This window comes from Lissotriton vulgaris, chromosome 8, assembly GCF_964263255.1.
Source record: "Lissotriton vulgaris chromosome 8, aLisVul1.2, whole genome shotgun sequence".
In the NCBI taxonomy this organism is placed as follows: domain Eukaryota; kingdom Metazoa; phylum Chordata; class Amphibia; order Caudata; family Salamandridae; genus Lissotriton; species Lissotriton vulgaris.
The window spans coordinates 407,098,865-407,122,954 of record NC_141696.1 but is presented as its reverse complement, the minus strand read 5'-3'; the positions used below and the strand labels follow the sequence as shown (position 1 = coordinate 407,122,954).

The 24,090-nt window shown below is 47.2% G+C and overlaps 1 protein-coding gene across 1 annotated transcript in view; it reads right to left on the bottom strand.

Moving 5' to 3' along the window:
* Positions 1-24,090, bottom strand: part of VWA3B (von Willebrand factor A domain containing 3B) — a 981,637-nt gene that overhangs the window by 920,511 nt on the left and 37,036 nt on the right. The window contains exon 4 of the mRNA XM_086934174.1: positions 14,576-14,826. Within this exon, the coding sequence (XP_086790300.1) occupies positions 14,576-14,826 (251 nt within the window). The remainder of the gene's footprint in view (positions 1-14,575; positions 14,827-24,090) is intronic.

Genomic DNA, 24,090 nt, shown 5'->3' with positions numbered 1-24,090 from the left:
GAGGAAGTAATTTCAAATCAATGGTGCTTATGGGTTACTTCACAGAGTGCAGCCTGGATTTATTTGTAAGGGTAAAGGTACCCCGACCTTTTATGGCACAGGCGGGACAGCCGGCACTAAATGGCAATCGAGCAGCACAGTGCCATTGTCACTTCCATGTCTGCTATTTTTTTCTTTTTGTACTGAACCTCAATCAATCAATCAAAGACATTTATAGAGCGCACTACTTACCCGTAGGGTCTCAAGGCGCTTAGGGGGGGGGGGGGGGGTGCCGTTACTGCTCGAACAGCCAGGTCTTGAGCTTCTTCCTGAAGGAGAGGTGGTCTTGGGTCAGGCGCAGGTCGGTCGGGAGGGAGGGAGTTCTAGGTGGTTGAGGATGTTACTATCCATCTGGCAAGGCTGTGCTGCACCGAAATGCCACCAGTGAGTCTTTTGCTGTTCTCTCGCAGCAACAGGCTGCAAAAACATTTAGCAAAATCACGGACTGACTTAAAACATTACATAAATACCTGCCTACAAAAACTCTCGACCTGTATTTAATGCCTACATGCATCCAAAATGTACCCGCCATATATATTAGGGCTGGATTAAATTACTAACACTTTTTCTTAATGTAGTCGTAGCATATTTTAGGATTTAACAGTGGAATTAGGTGCAGGTCGAGAGTTATTTTTGTGAGGTTTAGATTTCAGTCTATGTTTTGTAGTATGTGTTAATGCAGCGGAACGTGTTTGCAGTCTGACTTTTCACATGCTCCATCCTTTGTTTGAATGCTGTAATTGAATCTAATCATTATCAACACTCCAGAACTTCATTTATAGCAGTTTTGCTATTCTGTCTAATACTTATACTGTAGAATGCAAGCCACAATTGAAAAGAAAAATCTTGAGGCATATTTACTACAGAATGGCAGAGCGCGGCGTTAAGCCAAAATTCCTAACGCCGCACTCCGCCATTCTGAAAAACGTAGGGATGCACCATATTTACAAGAATGCAATGCACCCCATTGTTTCACTTAGTGGTTGTAATATCGCAGCCATGATGGAATGAATGCGAACAGCAGAGTTATTGAGAGGGCCGTGTGAGCAGTGCTCCCCACTCCTCACATGCCTGATGATAGGCTCCCAGGTCAGGTGACCCTTGGTTAATAAAGAGGCTTCCGGGGACGTGACGTCAGTTGGCGCGTGAACGCGGGAGCAGTTAACACTACACATCGGCTCCGTGTCCTCATTTGATTAATAAGCCTTGCCTCCCCAGCCACGAGTGTAAGGCCGTGTTCCCGGCCTTAGCGACACAACAACTGGCGACAAGGGCGGGCGTACCCCGCTCCCCAGCTCTCTGGGGGCCACGGTTAGGAGTTCCAAGCTCCGCGGTGCTCTTGCCACAGACACACGCGTCAGCCTACGCCCCGTCAGCCGTGCCGCCAATCCGATGTTCTCCGGACCGGAGGTGGCAGCAGTCTGAGGGAAAACCCGTGTCCCGTGGCTGAGGTGAGGGATATCCAGTCTCTGTCCTGGCACCCCGCTGCTCAGCATTGGGCCTGCAAACACGTGCTCCCGGGTCAGGCCTCATTCCTTCCAGGGCAGCCCCAGCCTCACAGCGGCCGGCACGGCGGCAGGCGTACTTCTTTCCTGGGACTGAGGCAATCTACAGAGGTCCCGGTCCAGCTAGTGTGGCATATCAGCTTGTGGGCAGCGCTTGGTGATACGTCCAGAGTGTGCTGCAGCACACTATGGGCCCAGCACACATAATGTCGTAGATTCCACCAATTGAGCCATTCGTGGTGGTGGGGCCCCCGTCAGCACAAGCACCCAAATGGGTGGAACGCCTGGTAATATTCTTTGAGGCCACAAAAGTTCACAAGGACCAGAGGAGGGCCTTGCTTCTCCATTTGGGAGGGAAGGACATTCCTAGGATCACAAATAACACGCCCAAAACGCACCACACCCTTGTCAATTCCTTCACAGGGTACTTCAAGCCGATGGCAAACCAAGAGTATGTGCGCTTGATTTCTCGCCAGGCACGTCAATTACCGGAGGAGTCCCTAGACACCTTCTATGCTCGACGGAAGAACCTTGCAAGCATATGCGGTTTCGCGACAAAATGGGAAATCAGAGGGCAAATAATTCAGGGCTGTGCATTGGCGGAGCTCAGAGAACGGATCCTCGAGGAGTCAGGGAAGTCACTGACATACATACTGACACTAGGGCGCACCAAGGAGTTGTCCAAAGCCAGGGAAGCCCACATAGAGGCGGCTTTGCAAACACCCGTAAATGTAGAACCGGTTAATGTGGTGGCAACTAGGCCAGCAGCCAGATACAGCAAGTAAGAACAGATGAACACTCCACCCAGGAACACTCGCAATTGTGGTTATTGTGGTGGAGGACCCCATGGTGCGACGGACTGCCCAGTGAAGGGCAAAGGATGTGCTGGCGTGGGAGATTCAATCACTTTGAGAAGGTCTGCCGCTTGAAGCGTTTCAGGAAGCCAAGGCCAGCGGTCAACCTCATTCCGCAAGGAAGGGGGGAGACAAGTGACATGGATGATACAGAGGGAGAGGAACAGAGGGTACACACGGTACACATGATCGGAACGGCGACTCTAAAGTATCCAATGCAACATCAAGGTGGACCAGCAGGGCATCACTGCCGTCGTCGACACAGGTGCCACCATAAACATCATGTCAGTAGCCGTGTACAGCACCATGAAGCCAGCTCCCTCATTAGGCCCCACGACAATCACCTTTTTCGCATATGTACAGGACAGGCCATTGAAGATCAAAGGAAAATTCAAGACGGCGATCACCCATGGGACACGATCCACCACGTCCCTGGTATATGTGACGGAGAATGGACAGGGCATGCTACTGGGGTGCAGAGCAGCTGAGGATCTGGGCGTTGTGAACTTCGCCTTCAGAATACATCAGGAATCTGTACAGCAAATCTTAGCGGAGTTTGCAACAGTGTTCGAAGGGATTGGAAAATTCAAGAGAAAACAAATCCATCTCCACATAGACCCTACGGTACAACCAGTAGCCCAGCGCCATCGGAGAGTGGCCTCCCATCTGTGCCCACTGGGACGGGTTTGCTCCGACGTGAGTCCCATGCTCTCCACTGGAGTCAAGCTATCCTGGCTGATGATGATGGCTGATAGCCAGAAACCGGTCCTAGGATGCTTGATTCCGGTCCAGGATAGACATGGCTTGGCAGTTCGGGATGGACTGTTCCCATGAGGCACAGGGTCAAGGCTGATTTGTGTTTGGCCATGTCTGAACTGGGGTGGTGTGGAGTGCAAAAAACGATGGATTTAGGCCCAGATCTCTGTACTGGGATGAATGTATGACATTGTTCTGCATTCTGTCCATCAACTGTTGTTTTTGCATTTGTCACCCCGAGTGGGATGGGTATGCTCAGACGTGAGTCCCATGCTCTCTACACCACTGGAGTCAAGCTATCCTGGCTGATGATGGCTGATAGCCAGAAACCGGTCCTAGGATGCTTGATTCCGGACCAGGAAAGACATGGCTTGGCAGTTAGGGCTGGACTGTTCCCATGAGGCACAGGGTCAAGGCTGATTTGCATATGTCCATGTCTGAACTGGGGTGGCAGAGTGGGCTAAAGAACGGTGATGGATTAAACCCAGATCTTTTGACTGGGTGTGAGTGTTTGATTGATTCAGATGCTCCGTCCATCACCACCCCCTTTTGTACCGCTTTTGGCCGCCATAAGTGTGGCAGGGTATGCTCAGACGTGAGTCCCTTGCTCACTTTGCCACTGGATTCAAGCAAGCGGGCTGAAGACGGCTGGAATGCCAGAAAGCGGTCCTCGGAAGCTTGTTTCCGGTCCAGGGAAGACATGGCTTGGCAGTTCGGGCTGGACTGTTCCCATCAGGCACAGGGTTAGACTGATTTGCATATAGCCATGTCTGAACTGGGGTGGCAGAGTGGGCTAAAGAACGGTGTTGGATTAAACCCAGATCTTTTGACTGGGTGTGAGTGTTTGATTGATTCAGATGCTCCGTCCATCACCACCCCCTTTTGTACCGCTTTTGGCCGCCATAAGTGTGGCAGGGTATGCTCAGACGTGAGTCCCTTGCTCACTTTGCCACTGGATTCAAGCAATCCGGGCTGAAGACGGCTGGAATGCCAGAAACCGGTCCTCGGAAGCTTGTTTCCGGTCCAGGGAAGACATGGCTTGGCAGTTCGGGCTGGACTGTTCCATCAGGCACAGGGTCAGACTGATTTGCATATAGCCATGTCTGAACTGGGGTGGCAGAGTGGGCTAAAGAACGGTGTTGGATTAAACCCAGATCTTTTGACTGGGTGTGAGTGTTTGATTGATTCAGATGCTCCGTCCATCACCACCCCCTTTTGTACCGCTGTACAGCGAACCAGCACTTACAATTGTACATAGAATTCCGGTTCTGTATGCAATCTACTTATGAGGTCAATGTCATTCCTAACATCTTCGAAATATGATATGTGTGCTCTAATTCTGACCTTTGTTTTTCTGCCTTACTGCTGTAATGTATTTACAACAAGGGGTGGTGAGGGACAGAGTCTCTGAATTAAGCAGAAAGCTCTCACCCAGTCAAGAGATCAGGGCTAGATCCAACACCGTTTTTTAGCTCACTGCACCATCCCAGTTTCAGAACCTGGCTGTATGCAAATTAGTCTGTTCCTGTCCCAGTGCATGATGGGAACAGGGCAAACCAAACTACAAAAGCCAATTCTTACACTGGGAAGGAAACAAGCTCCCGGGGACCGGTTTCTGGCATTACAGCCGTCTTCGGCCCGGTTTGCTTGAATCCTGATGGTGCAATGAGCAAGGGTCTCACATCTGAGAATACCCTTCCACGCTTAGGGTGGACAAAAATATTTACAACAAGGGGTGGTGAGGGACAGAGTCTCTGAATTAAGCAGAAAGCTCTCACCCAGTCAAGAGATCAGGGCTAGATCCAACACCGTTTTTTAGCTCACTGCACCATCCCAGTTTCAGAACCTGGCTGTATGCAAATTAGTCTGTTCCTGTCCCAGTGCATGATGGGAACAGGGCAAACCAAACTACAAAAGCCAATTCTTACACTGGGAAGGAAACAAGCTCCCGGGGACCGGTTTCTGGCATTACAGCCGTCTTCGGCCCGGTTTGCTTGAATCCTGATGGTGCAATGAGCAAGGGTCTCACATCTGAGAATACCCTTCCACGCTTAGGGTGGACAAAAATATTTACAACAAGGGGTGGTGAGGGACAGAGTCTCTGAATTAAGCAGAAAGCTCTCACCCAGTCAAGAGATCAGGGCTAGATCCAACACCGTTTTTTAGCTCACTGCACCATCCCAGTTTCAGAACCTGGCTGTATGCAAATTAGTCTGTTCCTGTCCCAGTGCATGATGGGAACAGGGCAAACCAAACTACAAAAGCCAATTCTTACACTGGGAAGGAAACAAGCTCCCGGGGACCGGTTTCTGGCATTACAGCCGTCTTCGGCCCGGTTTGCTTGAATCCTGTTCATCACCACCCCCTTTTCTAAATCGTTTTTGGCCACTATAGGTGTGGCAGGGTATACTCAGACATGAGTCCCTTTCTCACTGCTCCATCAGGATTCAAGCAAGCCGGGCCGAAGAAGGCTGAAATGCCAGAAACCGGTCCCCGGTAGCTTGTCTCCTTTCTGGTGAAGAATTGGCTTGGTAGTTTAGTCTGCCCTGTTCCCATGATGCACTGGGCCAGGGACAGACTGATTTGCATATAGCCAGGTTCTGAGCTGGGATGGGGTAGTGAGATAAATAACGGTGATGGATCAAGCCCTGATCTTTGGACTGGGTAAGAGTGGTCTGTTTAACTCAGACACTCTGTTCATCACCACCCCCTTTTCTAAATCGTTACTGCTGTAATGAGCGGCGGCGTGGTCCGTGGTCGCCTGACCTGCCCCTGTTGTCATTGCGGTATTAGATTTGTGTCTAGTCTTCTGTATTGCCTGTAAATTGTTTTTCTTTCTGTATTGCCTGTAAATTGTTTTTATTTCTGTATTGCCTGTTGTTTTTTGAGCCCCCTTCGTCCTCCCTCACCGCTCCCCGCTTCCTGCCACCGCCGCTAACCCCGCCCCTTTTTTCCTTCTGTACCCTCCCCGCTCCCGCCTCCCAGCTGCTCCGCCCCCCCGCGCACTTGGCCATATATGGCGACCGTGCGACGCAGGTGAGTGTGACCTAGTTCTAGGACACCCCCGCGCCGCACGGCCACCAGCTGCTGCGTGTGCCTTCCCGCCTGACTGCCTCGCTTCACCCCGGCTGCCGCCGCGTGACCACGCCCCCTGCCTTCGAGCGGCGTGGTCCGTGGCCGCCTGACCTGCCCCTGTTGTCATTGCGGTATTAGATTTGTGTCTAGTCTTCTGTATTGCCTGTAAATTGTTTTTATTTCTGTATTGCCTGTAAATTGTTTTTATTTCTGTATTGCCTGTTGTTTTTTGAGCCCCCTCCGTCCTCCCTACCCGCTCCCCGCTTCCCGCCACCGCCGCTAACCCCGCCCTTTTTTTCCTTCTATACCCTCCCCGCTCCCGCCTCCCAGCTGCTCCGCCCCCCCGCGCACTTGGCCATATATGGCGACCGTGCGACGCGGGTGAGTGTGACCTAGTTCTAGGACACCCCCGCGCCGCACGGCCACCAGCTGCTGCGTGTGCCTCCCCGCCTGACTGCCTCGCTTCACCCCGGCTGCCGCCGCGTGACCACGCCCCCTGCCTTCGAGCGGCGTGGTCCGTGGCCGCCTGACCTGCCCCTGTTGTCATTGCGGTATTAGATTTGTGTCTAGTCTTCTGTATTGCCTGTAAATTGTTTTTATTTCTGTATTGCCTGTAAATTGTTTTTATTTCTGTATTGCCTGTTGTTTTTTGAGCCCCCTTTGTCCTCCCTCCCCGCTCCCCGCTCCCCGCCACTGCCGCTAACCCCGCCCCTTTTTTCCTTCTGTACCCTCCCCGCTCCCGCCTCCCAGCTGCTCCGCCCCCCCCGGGCACTTGGCCATATATGGCGACCGTGCGAACGCGCAGTGGTCACGCGCAGCGGGCGCGCCGATTGTGCGCCGAAGGCGCGCCAAAGGTAGGCCCGTCTACGCCCGTCCGCGCCTGGACCGCGCCCAGGGCCAGGACCCCTGGCCCTCGAGGACCCCGGCCGACCCGCCTGACGTACACCGCCGCCACCCTCATCGCACTCAACACCGGCCGAATCCCAGGATGCTACCGAGCCACCCCACGACGCACCCACGGACCCTTAGGCTGCCACGCCTGCAAGTTCACCTGCATCCGGACCTGCCCTGCACCAGCACCTGCCAAGCCTAACACCAGCAGCAACCTCCTCAAGTGCATCCTGCTCAACACCCGCTCCGTCCACAGACACGCCTCGAACTCTGGAACCTCTTCGACACCACAGCCCCTGACGTTGTCTTCCTCACGGAGGCCTGGGTGAACGCCTCTTCAGCTCCCGACATCGCCATCGCCATCCCAGAGGGCTACAAGATCACCCGGAGGGACCGCACCGCCAACCAGATGGGAGGAGGCATCGCCATGATCCACAGGAACACCATCCGCATCACGACCAGCACCGACGACACCCTTACCACCGCCGAACACCTGCACTTCCAGATCCACACCAACCCGAAGACCACCCTCAGAGGCACCCTGATCTACCGACCCCCGGGACAACGCACACAATTCAGCGAGGACATCGCCGACTTCGTCAGCCCGCATGCCCTCCCTTCCGCTGACTACATCCTCCTGGGGGACCTCAACTTCCACCTGGAGAACAACAACGACCGCAACACCACCACCCTGCTCGACAACCTCGCCAACCTTGGACTCAAGCAACTGGTGAGCACCCCCACCCACCTCGCCGGACACACACTCAACGCCGTCTTCTCATCCAGCAAAGACATCGCCTTCAGCCACGCAACAGAACTCCACTGGACGGACCACAGCTGTGTCCACTTCACCTTCGACAGAACGACGATCCACCACCACCAGCAACAGGTTGCCCGTAGAAGCTGGAACAAGATCACGGCCGACCAGCTCGCCGCCTCCCTGAGCCAGCACCCTCCTGCCAGCTCAGCGAACCCCAGCCAGGCCGCCGACAACCTCGCAAAGTGGATCAGCAACTGCGCGGACGAGCTCGCCCCTCTGAGGACCCCGCCCAGCAGACCCGGCAGCAAGAAAGCCCCATGGTTCACCGACAAACTCAAGAGCTCCAAGAAGAACTGCCGAGCCCTCGAGAAAGCCTGGAGAAGGGAACCTACTCCGGACAACATGACCACCCTCAAGCTCGCCACCCGGAAGCACCACCAACTGATCCGCACCGCCAAGAAAACTGCATTCAAGGACCGGCTGGACAACAACGCACACAACTGCAAGGAACTCTTCAACATCGTGAAAGAACTCTCCAACCCCAACGCAGGAAGCAACGACATCACCCCTTCGCAAGACCTCTGCAACTCCCTCGCCTCCTACTTCCACAACAAGATCGCGGACATACACAACAGCTTCAGCATTCAACCGACGCACGCCACGACCGCAGCAACGCCGCCCACCACCACCCTCCGCGCCTGGACTCCGGTCAGCACCGAAGACACCGTCCGCATGATGAACTCCGTCCACTCCGGATCTCCGACCGACCCCTGCCCTCACCACGTCTTCAACAAGGCGGACGCTGTCATCGCAGCCCACCTACGGGACATTATCAACACCTCCTTCGACACCGCCACCTTCCCTGAGAGCTGGAAGCACGCCGAACTCAGCGCTCTACTCAAGAAACCCACAGCGGACCCCACCGAACTCAAGAATTACCGCCCCATCTCGCTCCTCCCGTTTCCAGCCAAAGTCATCGAGAAGACCGTCAACAAACAGCTGGCCGAGGGGGAGGAGCCAAGATGGCGACCGGAGCGGACGTGTAGGCTCTCGGCTCCGCCGGCCCTTGAATCCCGCACCAGAATCCTGCTCGATATCCTGAAGCACATCACCAGCGGGACGTGCGGTAAGCTGTGCTGACTTCGCCAGCGTTCCTCCGGGTCCTCTGACTGCCCGGTAACCGAAGATATCCTGGAATTGCCTTATTGCCCTGGACCCCAGCTTGTATCGCTGCGCACCGCCGGACCTCTGGGGCTCCGTGACGGCCGGGCTGTTCGCTTGGAGCCGGAGTGTGGGGAGTGCCGCCTTTGCTCAAGTCATAGAAAATCCTGCACAGTCTGCCAAGATTCTATCGCGCATTGGAATTGTAGCGCGAGTGTGTGGAGAGGACGCATGGGATAAAAGGCTCCTTTGCAGGGCACCGACGGAGTGCTGCTTAGACCCCACCGCTGCTCCTGCCTGGCATCGGCGAGCCCCCCCCCCTCCGCCCTGACTAACACGCTATGTCGATTCGGCTCCATGCGACAACCGCTGGCCGAGAGATGACCCTGGAGACACCGAGGGCTTGAATTGATCATCGGTAGTGCCTCGCGCACCCCCATCCCCCAGCTCTAGTACTAGATCATCGGCAAGATGGCGCCGCCTGTTTGCTTGCGACGTGAGGAAGATTGTTTGTCCTCACCTTGGAACTGCGACCCCACGTCCACGCTGGGAGCCAGCCCACATTCGTCCTCCTTTGCTTTGGAGCTACAGGAACCGCAGCCTGCGTGGTCTAATGGTGATGTTATGGCTGCTCTGGGTGAATTACGATTGGCGCTGGAACATGGCTATCGCACGCTGGGCGAGAGGCTTGATGCCATTGTGATCGACCTGGGACGGGAGCGGAAGGTCTGTCCCCCACAAAGTCTGGATTTGCCCTTGCAGCTTGCTGACTGGGATACAATGTTTCCGAGGGTTCGTAGCAATGTTGCTACTGTTTTCACCGGTACTTGTTGCAACTCAAGGCCACCCATCGGACCGGTTAGTGCTATTTTGTTTCCCTCTCGTTCCAAGACTGACTTTCTGCCTTGTTCAACATCACCACTGTTTTGGACACCTGATACATGGCCTCTCGCCCCCTCGATTGCTCTATCTTTGGGGTTTCCATTCTCCCAGTTGTGGAACTTTTACCATCTGGCTGTCTCGGAGGGGCTTTCAACTGAGAACAATGAACTTCTTGGAGGCTGGCGACGTCCATTTTGCGCTCATGTTCCTCCCCCTCTCTCACTTCGGCCATTTTGTTTCTTTGTCTCCGAGGGTGCTGGCTTTTCGTGGGTGGTGGGAGTGGGGGGACATCCACGATCGGGCCAGGGCTAGGCGGTTTCTTTCATTATAATTGACATACCGGCGGGCGGGGACTGGGTTGGAACTGCTTTTTGTCTGATTTGTATACACATTTAGCAATGACTCTCCCCATTTGTAGTATTGTTTGCTAGTTCTATCGTGCTGATGATAATTGGGGTAGGGGATGTTTATGGGGCCGGTGGTGACCGAGAGTATGTGGAACTGACCTCCCCTCGACTTGTTTTTCTTTATGGGAGTTAAAGATTAGAATGCTCTTTTCTTACTCTCTATATCTAGGTGTTATAATTCTTCCTTATTCTTTTCTCCTCTTTCTTCCTTGTCCTATATTTCGGGTTTATTGGGCGACAGACACACTGCTGGGGGGGGGGGGTAGGCTGTAGCCTCTGCATGCGTGTAGGGTGGGGGGTTGGGGGATGGGATTTTAGTTTCTTGATTTCGCTTTCTATGGTGCCTCGAATTTTTCCTTTGTTTTGTCTCTTTTTCTTTATTCTAACTTGGGTCCGTGTCTGCTGCAGCTTTAGGGTGGGTGGCGGTGGACATAGATATGATGTTTGATGTGTAACTCCTGCTGTATTACATTCGAGCTGACATGCTGCCGTGAGGGACTTGACTATTGAATAACTTGATTGCGTGGTACACTTGCTGCTACTGTCATTTCACGCCTGCACGGACTCCACTTTCTTAGCCTTCTGTTTTTATAAAAAAATTTAAATGTCGTATTTCAATAGTTGCTACTAAAATGTAAAATGAACCTTCATTACTCCTGGGACGCGGGATCTCAAGTTTTACAGTGTAACTTTTAAATGCTTGCATGTCGTATTAAGATGTCACTGTGTCACCATATTGCTGGCTTTGGTGCAACAAACGTATCCGTGGCCGGCCTGTTGGTTGTGGGCCCGTATTTGTTCTTTGCCTAATGCACAATAAAGGTTTACAAAAATTAAAAAAAAAAAAAACAAACAGCTGCCCGCCTTCCTCGAGACGAATGGATCCCTCGACCCTTCACAGTCTGGTTTCCGAGCCAACCATAGCACCGAGACCGCTCTCATCGCCGCCACCGACAACATCCGAGCCTTGATGGACAACGGAGATACAGCGGCCCTCATCCTCCTAGACCTCTCCGCGGCATTCGACACTGTCTGCCACCGCACCCTAGTGCAGCGCCTCAGCAACGTCGGAATCCAGGAGAAGGCACTGGAATGGATCAACTCCTTCCTCGACGGAAGAACACAGAGAGTCCGCCTACCACCGTTCAAGTCAGAGGCCACCGAAGTCATCTGCGGCGTCCCTCAAGGATCCTCGCTGAGCCCCACCCTCTTCAACGTCTACATGAGCCCCCTCGCGGCCATCGCATGCCAACACAACCTCAACATAATCTCCTACGCCGACGACACCCAGCTGATCCTCTCCCTGACCAACGACCCCGCCGCCGCCAGAGCCAATCTGCACGAAGGGATGAAAGATGTAGCCGAGTGGATGACGACCAGCCGCCTGAAACTGAACTCAGACAAGACGGAGGTCCTCATCCTGGGCTCCTCGCCCTCCGCCTGGGACGACTCCTGGTGGCCCCCCGCCCTGGGCACCGCACCCAAACCGACGGACCACGCACGCAACCTGGGCTTCATCCTGGACTCCTCCCTCTCCATGACCAGGCAAGTCAACGCCGTCTCCTCGTCGTGCTTCAACATCCTACGCATGCTACGGAAGATCTTCTGGTGGATCCCCACCGAGACCAGGAAGACCGTCACCCAGGCCCTCGTCACCAGCCGACTGGACTACGGCAACGCCCTCTACGCCGGTACCACCGCCAAGCTCCAGAAGAGACTCCAGCGGATCCAGAACGCCTCAGCCAGACTCATCCTCGACATACCACGAACCAGCCACATCTCCGGACATCTGAGAGACCTGCACTGGCTCCCCGTCAACAAAAGAATCACCTTCCGCCTCCTCACCCACGCACACAAAGCCCTACACGATCAAGGCCCGAGCTACCTCAACAACCGTATCAACTTCTACGCTCCCAAACGCCACCTCCGATCAGCCAACCACGCCCTCGCCGCCGTCCCCCGCATCCGAAGAGCAACAACAGGAGGAAGGTCCTTCTCCTACCTGGCCACCAAGACATGGATCTCCCTCCCGACCGACCTGCGCCTGACCCAAGACCACCTCTCCTTCAGGAAGAAGCTCAAGACCTGGCTGTTCGAGCAGTAACGGCACCCCCCCCCCCAAGCGCCTTGAGACCCTACGGGTAAGTAGTGCGCTCTATAAATGTCTTTGATTGATTGATTGAGATCTCTTGGGTAATCCACCCTTGTTTTTGTTTTTGCTTCCAAGCCTGCCTTTCCACCTGCTTTACATAGGGACTTTCCTTACAATAGAGGACAACTACTAACTTCCCTCAAGACAGGGTTGGCCTCTCCTAATCTGCTGTCCAGTCTACAGGAGGGGTTTCATCACCGAAACATACTTTATAAAGGAATTTACGTGAAGTCCATTCAAAACATTGGCTTACCCCGTAGTCGTTTATTTATCTAAATCTGCACCTAGAGGAATGACACCTCATAAAGGTACCATTTTACAACTTTCTGGGATTTACAAAGGGTCTTCAGGTTTTATGCCTAGAAACCAATGCCATTCACAATATTCCGGTCAAAATGCTGTAAACATTTGATGGGTTCATTTTCTTCTCTTTGGTGAGATGCTGGCACCTTTGTGTGCAGCTTTCTGTGTAAAAGAATAAATGCAGGGGTCAAAAGTTTTAGCAGAGAAGATCATGGTCAATACTACTGAATGTCAGCGTGTCAACTACCAAAGCTGCATAGTCCTGATTCCGCTTTATGCTCCTTTAATCCACCACTAGACATTCCCTGCTCCTTTGTTTCACTCTTACTGGTTCATGTTTCTGCCTTTGTCCTAGCTTTTCGATTTTTTGCCTTCTCTCTTACCCAATGTGGCGTTTTCTCTCTCTTGCTCTGGGTCAAAGTCTGATGAGGAAAAATAAGTTCCAGTCTTCAAAAATTAGTGCTTGGTTGACCACCTCCAACCACCAGCTCAATTTCAGCACTGCCTGTGCAATGTGACAGATTTTTTTTTTCTTTTGCTATGGGGAAATGTTTCTACATGAACACTAGGGTGTTAATGTAGTAGATATTTGATCAATTTGAGAGCTAGAATGGGCTGGAGAGAAATCTAACAGTTAGTGGGTGTTCCAAAACTTTCCAGGAAAATCCTACTCTGAAGCACCCTCATTACCCTACTTGAGTAGACTTAACTCATTGCCAATATTAAATGTCATGAGGTAAGACGGTATATGACTATAATAACTTACAACTGGAAGGTCACCTTCTGTGAATAACTTCAGTCATCAGTTGGGCCTTTTAGGCATACGAGTTAGACTTAGAGGCAAATGGCTTTTCCAGTAGAACGTCTTGCTTCTAAATTCTGATGCAATTTAAGCTATCCATCAGGTAGTGCTCAAGACGCATTTAATTTTTAATAGCTGATTTTTAAGCAGTCAGAAGTATTCTAAGTACAAAGACATTATTGAACCGTTACAATATTGGCAGAAGAGATTTTCCAATATTAGTATTATCAGCATTGAGACAAACGTTCTTGCTCATTTTCTTCAAAAGTGAATAAGATGCTAGACAAATGAATATGGATCAAATCGAAAGATGATCAAGGCAAAGACAAAAATTATTGTTTAACCAGATATAGACAAATTCAAGTTAAACCTCCAGGAGGTATTGCTTCCTCTCAGTTCAGAGTGCACATGTGTATTTAAGAGAAAACAAATCAACTGTAGTTTTAAGATCTGCAATTAAAACACGGTAACCACATATGTGTTTTCTTTCCAATGTATTGCTTTTGTTTATTTGCTACTCTTTTCCGCCAAGCTTACTTTATGTCATCCCAGCTGTCTACTGGCCCTATGTCATGAGGGTGCATTTCAGCCACTCCTGGATCTGCAGATGCCACTAAGTTGCAATGCCATGTACTTAGAATTTTAAAAATTGGTATGGGATTATACATTTCAGCACGGTTAGTTCTATGTGGCTTGAGGTCATTTCACAAGTAAGTAGAATGCAATGAGCAAAATACTACATCATCAAAACAAAATATATATATATATATATATATATATATATATATATATATATATATATATATATATATATATATATATATATATATATATATATATATATGACTGTTAGTACTGTAGAAACTATTCTGAAATTTACAATTAATCAAATAAATATTTTTACATGGTAAGCGCAGTCATCAGAAGTGATGAAGAACTTCTAAGACAACATGCTGAGAGCAAGGGCCAGTAAGTGCAGTAAGCTTACCGAATCAGGTTAAAACGGGAAATGCGGGACACTTGCTCCCTTAGAACGAGGCACAGTGCATCACGGCACATATCAAATTGTCTTTTAGACAGGCTTCCAAAATCAACGACAATGGTGATGGAGTGCTCCTGGATCACACCGAAGAGCTGGCGGCTCCCACTTGTAAGCCAGTCCATTCTCTGTCGGTACAGCTCAACCGCTTGAGTCAATGACTCTGCCTTCTGCAGCAGGGTCTCGTTTCTGGCTGTTATCTTGGAACGGTAACATAAAAGAAGAAATAGAAGTTGGTTAATGCAGACATTACAGAGCGAGACGTCTGCAGAACTTTAGAGGCAATAACAAAAGCCTTCAACAGCACAAACTGAAGAAGTTATGATACTGATGTTATGTCAAACTAGACGTGAAGACACTAGTGACTGAAAAGATCATTTGGGGTTGAATAGTTCACCATCTATTTTACAAGTCACAGAAGGTATAGGGCCTGGGCTAGCCTTTGAAGGATGGAGTAGAGTCCTTCAGGATGGCGGACGACATTACCTCCACCATCCCGACAGTACTCAATCTGCAAAATTTAGATATGACCTCTAGCCCAGTGCTCATCTCTGTACCTTGAAAGGAACCACTGTCACAGTGGTTCCCTCTATGGTACAAAACATTTGGTAGATGGCCACAGTTCCTTCTGCCAGCCATTCACCAAACTTTTAACTTTTTTTGTTTTTTTGGAAACAAAGTCCCAAAGCGGAAGTTTGTTTCTAAAAAAACTAAAAACAAATTTCCCCCGCTCCCTGCGGGTTTTCTATCAGAGAGCGGGGGGGGTCATCATTTATTTTCTGTCCCTCTCTGCCAGGTTGTACTTGGTAGTGACGGATAGAAAAAATTACATTAGACTGTATACCATAAACACGGAAAGCAGTGTATTGCCCTTCCTTTGACAGGTGAAGTTTGTATAGCAAAGCGGAGTGCACATCTGACTACATGTAAAACATACATTAAGTAGCCCATTTTCTAAAAACCAACATTTCTCATAACTCCTAAAATAAAATCTCTATGAACAAATAAAAGATTACTGGAAAGGCACCAGAAGAAAATATATAACCCCAATGACAAACTGATACTCCACTATGATTCCAGAATTTATACAGCTAAAAACAATAATACTTAATTACTCCAAGTGTAACCAAGACATGACCTGCCCATCAGGAGCTTGGTAAGATAATTATGGAATTTCATAACACAGAAAGCACTACTTCTGAGGTCATGCACCCACAGCAACTATGCAATTCTCTAGCAAAGCAATTCATCTTGAATCTAAAAGACCTGAAAAAAATATCTTGACAGAAAATCCATAGGCTACCAAATCAACTCAATGCCTTCTCTAAACTCCCAACCCAGACAATGAATGGTTACCCTCCTTCACTCCTTCATACCCCTATTTTCAGAATATTTCTCCAACTTTATAAAACCTGGTCACCAGCAGATGCATATCCTGTACGCATTTTGGAGCACATCCTCATCAATATCTCTGCAGCCATTAAAGGCAGAACTGTCATTAACCACTCTATAGAATCAGGACGTTTCCCAAACAAACTCAAGATGTCCTACACCAAACCTAACAGATCCTTACGAGCGATGGGCAATTTATACAAGCCAATCTGAGGTAAATTCATTGAAAGGTCTGACTTCAGTCAATTATCAACTTTCACCAATGGAAATAGCAAATCTTTTAGTCAAAAGAAACTGGAACCTGCCCTAGTCAAATAGGGAAGACACATTGATTGTCACATGGGATCATATCACTACTAGAGTAAATGTAAATGGCTTTGTGGCACTACTACTACTAGAACTCTCCTCTGCCTTTGATAAAGTTCATCACCTAACTTGGTACAAAGAATCAAACTCATAGGTTTCTTCATAGCTCCCTTGATAGTCCCTTCAATATATCCCACCCTGATTTCTCTTATGCACATTTCCCGTCCACAGCATCTCACTTATGCTCTTCAATGAGTCAATGAGCAGCTACCCAATTTAATCTCCTCTTTCAAACTCAAATGGTACAATTACGCTGATGCTACTCAAAACATATTGAAGCTCGACAACCTATCTTGGTTCCACTGCCATATGTCAAGGATTAAAAAATGTTGGTGACTGGATGCTCACCAACTACCTCAAGTTAAATGTGTCAAAAACCCCGGCTTGGGAACATTTTGTGTGCTCGACAGAGCGATCATAGCTAATATTCTACCGTCCACATGGAATGGGCATAATATCGAGTACACACCCTAGCATAACTAATCACATCCTGGTCATTTCATCATATAACAATATATTGCATTTACTTTATACACAGGCACTTGTAGTGGGAGAATTGTCCAGGAACTGATGTACCCATGATTTCATCACTGCAAGCAAGAGGGGAGAGGGTTTATAGGGTTAATATGTTTTTGAGACACTAATGTAACTAAGGTACAAGCTACCACACCACAAATACTTAACTGTGTAATGCTTAAATGTCCCTATACTATTTCCTTGTACACCTGTCAAAATGAGTGACCCAATAATGTTTGTGAAAAAAAAAGAAGTCAAATGTGTCAAAAACGGAGATACTCGCTAGAAGAAAATGGACCAACTGCTATCCCCCCACCTTTGAACCAACAGAGCTTGGCATACCTCCAAACTGATAAAATCAAGTAAGGAATCTAGTGATGTTGAAAGGTTCTAATATCTTCCTACTGGCACATGTTAATTAAAATAATAATTGGTTTCTCTTACTAATGTGTGGACCATGTTAGGCTGAAAATGTCCTTTACCTAGGTTTTCCTCAATTGGTAGCAGCTACTATTGATCTCCAACTTTCCCGTCTAGACAATGCTATTAATAAAGACTAAACCATTCCAAATACATATTGATCTTCACATAACCCGCAAATTTCAGCAACTCCAGAATGCATCTGTGACACAATCCCTAAGTCTACAAATGAATACTTGTACTTCTTCAGTCTCTCAATCATTACACTGGCCACTGGTGGCTAGAGATAGTACCAATAAAGCAATGTGCGTCGCACATCAAAACATCTACAGCACTGAACCACTTTTACTATAGCATAAATTCTTTACCTTCAATCAAATTAGATGAACTCACTCTAGATTGGCCTTTGCCCTTGACCAGTATTTTTTTCAAAAAGCTTTGCTAAAATATGGATTTCACTACCAGCAAGAAGCAGAATAATTGACAACCATCATGAATTGTGAAAACGATTAAAACACCTGGTTCTTCCCATGCTCATAGCTTGCTATAAAACACACCTCTCATAAAATAGCTAGACTATTAAGCTCTTGGGTGAGTGAGGATGTAGCATTCTTGCAAAACACAGGGATTTTATGGTGGGTGATGGAGAAACATAGCAATGTTTAGTTCTCTGAGAAGCCACTGTTTAAATTTGTTAGGAAAATGGCTTTTTAAAAGACTGCTTTTATTTAATAATTTATATTAAAATGGATGAATATTGTAACAATCATGGTGTGTAGCATTTGTACTTCAGGTATGAGGAGTATTGATAAGTAATTATTAAATAAGCAATATATGATATAGGTCAGTGTTCTTAATCTGCATCCCTACAAGTGTATTAAATGACTCCATGCTTATAGACAATTACAAATGTTGGTGAAGTACTTTGAGCTTTGAGGGATGCTGTTAAATGCAGTAAAGGAAATACCTGAATCACTGTGCAGCATGCATGTTATTTTTCAAAGTGTCATTGCTATTAAATTAATTGTTGTATCATAGGTGTCTGTAACACTAACCTATTAGTTACATGTTGCTCATCAACTAATTACAGCCCTTGCTAAATGGTCCTCAGACCACCAGTTGTGAAAATTCTTTCCTAGAAATCTTCACAGACTTTCTTAGACATCCATCAATCTCAACATTCTGGACCTGAATCCGTCACCTTCAACACACATTTTCTCATAATCTAATCATGTAGAGGTTGCAAGTCTGTCACAACAGGTGAAATAAAGAACTTACATAGTTGGACTAACTGTGGATTGAATATTTACCCCATACATGTCCTTGTAACTCTAGCTGTACACCATTGGTTGTGCTGTTTTCACCAGAATCAGCAACAGTGATGAAAATAAAGCTATACCTAAAGACATTCCAGCCTTCAAGAGTCAAATGGAGGAGAGATCATTCATTTACACTACATAGAAAAATCTGTGTGGGTAGTTGATGTCATGACTGGTGAGCTTTCGCCTTCAAACTGTGAGACCATAATTCAGATTATAACTTTTCTTTTCTTATGCCTTGGGGAATATTTAATAATCAATTCAGAGTCCAAAGCTCATAACTACAGTTCCATTAAAACAGTGAGTTGGGCAGAGGCAGGAAGGGAAAACTAACATTCTAGGAGGCAGGTATACCCTTAGTATGATGCTGGCGTTGATTATGTTGGGATGTTATAATGCAAAAATGGGGGGAAAGGCTCCAGGGCCAGAGGGAGTAACTGTTGACATTTTAAAACATAATATAGAGCTATGGGGTCCATTACTAACGCAAGTGCTAGCGGCTTGCTGTGCGAATGGTCTAATAGAATCATGGTCAGAGTCCATCATGGTATTGATTTCTAAAAAAGGAGATAGACAGAATCCGGCATGTTATCGTCCCCATCTCACTGCTGGATTCCGTTGGCAAAGTGGCAGGTCGCATAGTTGTTAATCGGCTCCAAACCTGGGCAGAGGACAATAAAATTTTATCAGGCCTTCAATTTGGTTTTAGGGAGGGATTGGGCACAATAGAACAGGGCCTTAATTTAACCATCCTTATGGGAAAATATACGAAGGCGAGAAAGGGAAAATTGTATCTGGCCTTTGTTGACCTCACTGCCGCATTCTATTGCATACACCACTGAAAACTATGGAGTATCTTAGCGGCAATGGGGGTGGAGGCACCTATAGAGCTCTATACAAACGCATGAGCCCGGGTGCGGTATGGGCCCAATGGAGAGTGTACAGGGTTGTTCCACGTGGAGAGGGGGGTTAGACAGGGTTGTGTTCTGACACCTTTCTTATTTACATTATATATAGGCTGGGGGGGTTTAGGTTTAAACCTATAATAACTGATAAAACCCCACTGAAAGATAAATATCCCTCACCGGTGAAAACATATAAACTCTGGAAAAACACCTGCACAACCACAAACTAAATGCCATTCAAAGAAAGGAAAAAGAGAGTCAAAGAGTCATTTTTTTCTTCTTGAAGGTGTCAATACAATGTAACTTTGTTATACAAGCTAGCAGTAAGGAAGACTGGCTAACATTCTGCTTGAGTTTTGTTCTTTAGGGATGCCACTAAAATGTTGTTTCTTCTTCCTTTTACTTTTTTTTCAGTTTTGTGGCCTTTGGTCTAAAGATGCAGGGTTTAGTTTCATGTTTTAGGTCTAGTTTAATTATTTAAAAATTGTAGAGATTCAGAAAATATCAAACTCATATTTGATATTTTGGCTGCATTTGAGTCTTTCACTGATAGGTAAAATGGCTGGTTTCATAAAAATCTTTCCTAATATGTGTCATCACATTTACCCACAGAGAATGGGTAAAACCCCTTAATACATCAGACCATAGTTTCTAGTGGGTCAGTATTGATAGTAGGTGAATTGCCAGCACCTCAGGCTTTAAACATTCAATGCAAGGTATAGTGACAAGTATATAAATATATATATATATATATATATATATATATATATATATATATATATATATATATATATATATATATATATATATATATATATATATATATATATCACCAAGCATCTGGGATAGCGGTGAAAACATGACACCAGACTTTTGGAAAGCATTGAACTCAGTGTCACTTGTAATGCTCTGCACAAAAGGTTCTTTCCAAGTTCAACAAAGATTGGAGTGATATTGTTTGTATTTGCAGTGATTCAGCAAAATTGATACCCGAGCTGAAGTGATTCCCTGTAGGAGATCCTTGCCGCTTTTAGATGGTATGCTGAAAGCATCTTTACCATCTTCAGAGTTAATGACTTTTGCTATTGACTTTTAGTCCATTCTGGTGTACTGTTTTCTTATGCACAGGAACTAAAAAGCAAATATTTATCATTTCGTGCTTTATGTGGCTTCAAAGAAAGTCATCCCAACTGTGTCAATTAGCTGATGGTTCTCAGCCCAAGGGGCTATGAATGCTGTGAGGGGCTTTTCACAGAAGATTACATGGGAAGAAAAGAGCGAGCGCACATGACCCAAAGACTCACTGAGGAAGTATTGTATGGTGTGCTACAATAAGATTAATTTGTAAAAATCTATTTGGGCCTCGTATACACTATAAGTACACTGTCTATATACCATGTTCTTTCAGTGCAGAAAGCAAGCAATGATAAAAGCAAAACGTTCCATAAACACCGGAAAAACACTTTTTCTGTTGTTTTTAGTGGCGCAAAAATGTGTAACCACTAATAGCAACTGTTTTTTAAGATATTGAAAACACTGACAAACCCCCACCAGAATTTACCAAAAATAGAAACTGAAAACAGGAAAGACTAATTATATACCAAGGGCCTGGAGCAAGCCATGATGGAAAGATGCCGGGACCTACCTCAGCTGTCAAAACGCCCAATACCTGCCCTACTCTACGCGGATGCCGCCGTAAATATGGGCCAAACACCATTGGGGCTACAACGGGCTCTCGACAGCTACAACGAGTTCATGAAAAATGAAGGTCTGAGAATGAATATTACTAAAACTTTCATAATGAGTTGTGGGATAGGTGGAAGGAAGCAGAGGGACATCTATATAGAAAGCAAAAAGGTGGAAACTACTATAACATATCCCTATTTAGGAATTCTAATCAATCACAAGGGCTTATGGCGTCAGGCTATTAAGGCTAAGAAACTTCTCTTTATGAGAACGACAGCCTTAGTGAATTTCTCACAAAAGTTAGGAAAGAGACCCCCAGTGGAGCTGATCCAAACCTATCAAGCCAAATGCGTTAGCACGGCCACTTATGGGGCTGAGATATGGGGATACTGCGACGTAAATGAAATCCAGAGGGTGGAAAACACATTTTTAAGGTATTTATTGGCGGTCCCACGTTCTACATCAACCGATATCTGCCATAGTTAGTTGGGGCTACCATAAATTACAGACATAATAAAGGTGCAACCAATTCTCCTATGGCACCGGATTTGGTCTTCGATAAAAACCACATTTAACCAGAACATATTAAGCGATAGTCTTAAATTAGAACATGTTTTAAAGATCAGGTGGGTAAAGTATATAAAAGATTTTATGACCGACTTGGGCCAGCCAGAATATTATTATAATTCTGCTTCAATGAACTCCATTTCCAGAAAGGTTTTAAAAAACCAATGCATGACCCATATGGAAGCAAATAGATTTGCCATCAAGGCATCAAGGCATCAAGGCCTTCGGTTCAAGCTAACCAAATGATGCGGTCCATCATTGGTATCCAACCATACTTAACACACACTGTGAAATGGCGCCGTCCCCTACCTCCCTGAAACGGCATCCTCCGATAAAATCCCCGGCCTCGGGGCCCGACCCTGAGAAACCTCTGACAGCCAGGCCTCCTCCCCTCTGTCCTTCATTACAGGATCCAATCGTAAAGGAGGGAAAACCGGAAGTGTTCTCCCATGACCCCGGAAGGCCGGCCCACGCCCTGGAGCCGGAACACGGAAAAGCAGGAAGTGAGGAGAGGAAAGCGTTCAATGCGGCGGACTCGTGGCAGGAGACAACGTGCGGAGAACCTGAGAAGGCGTCCGAAGGAGCGGAAGAGGACGGAGAACCTGAGAAGGCAACCGGAGGAGAAGAGGACGTTTGGAGTGAGGACTGGTGGAGTCCATAGGAGGTGGCTGGAGAGCGGACGCAACTCTCGAAAGAGTTGCGGCGGGGCATGTGAGTTCCCTTTCTCCAGTACCACCACAGGGGATAGTAAAGAGTTGTGTAAATAGTTCTGTACATAGGCATTGAAAGTCAAATCACCCTCACTTCTGGGTTCGCTTCTTGCACTGTACATAGTCATTGTACAGCAGAGTTGGGTCACACGATCACCGTTGTAATTAACCCTTCACCTACACTCCCTAACACCCCGGTACTTGTCACCTCTTCGCCTCCCAACCATTGTCCGATCCCCTTACTCCCTCACAGTCTCTTTAACCTCCCGCACACCCCTGGTGTTGGTAGAAGGACTCGATCAGTCCCGATCAGGTGGACTAACAGCCCTCTTTTCTCTCTCATTTCTTATACCTCCGAGGACAACACCGGGAACCATCCAGAGCGAGGACCCCATCGCCCGGCTCAAGTCGACCGAAGACCCGGAGATCCCTCCCTTCCTGCATCCTCCTTGTTTTTCGACCTTACAAATCATATAAATACTGTATAAAACAATAAAACAAGCGAAGTCATCGCCCACTATATACGGCCTCCCCGCCTGTTATTCTGGTCCGCCACACCCCCACGATTACACACACATTAAGTGGTTTTGATAGATTTGTTCTTACATGCCTTAGATTTGATGCATTCCATTGTTTGGTAAGCTTTCCGACCATTAATGACTGGTCTAAAGCCCTTCCGAATTGCCCTTGTGACGGATTTTCACCCTAAACAACAATCCATGTATTCCTGTTCGGTAAATTTTATTTGGAACAGAGGAGGAGGTAGATCAAGCCTATATTGAAAATATGGGGCTTTAGACAATGTCGCCCGGCCTATCTTGCACTACAGCTTATAGATAATGACCGTCTCACGAGACACTCTATTCTTGAAACGTACGATCAGACGTAGGAAATATCTAGGAATTTTGCCCCATCTTAAAGTATGCTACTAGGCTTTAGTTTTTAACTATTTTTAGACTTTTAAACGTTGTTTCAATTTCAACTTTTACATTATTTTTTTATAAATATTGTATAATAATTGTGATATGTAATTGTAAACTTGTGCTTTTATGTTTTTTTGTGTGCTAAATTGAAAACCGAATAAAGATAAATTCATTCATAATGCTAAACTGTTTTAACATTATTTTAGAATATTCATTGATAAAATAAAATATTATCTCTAAAACCAGTTGTGTATAATGCAGTGGCCTTCAAGAGTGGTTATACAGAAGCAATATATACAGTGATAAGTTGAGCACTTCTTTTCCAAGACACCGATTGTATTTCAGTCCTATGATCCCAGGAGAGTTTTCAGGCATGAGCAAAGAGGGCAATTGCCTATGACCCCCACCTTGCAGAGGCCACCTGGGAAAGTGAACTTTCTCTCCAGCTCACATATGTGAATTTCTGTATCTCAACATTTAATGTGTGTTTCAATATTATTCAGTGCACAGGGCTAGAATTGGCAGTAAACAGGCAATGAAATTCAAATCAACTTGTTCCAAACAGGGCCTACAAATTATTTCTTGCCCAGGGTCCATCAAAATCCTTAAGATGAAACTGGAAAACAGAATAGTATCAATATATCCCCTCTAACATTTATG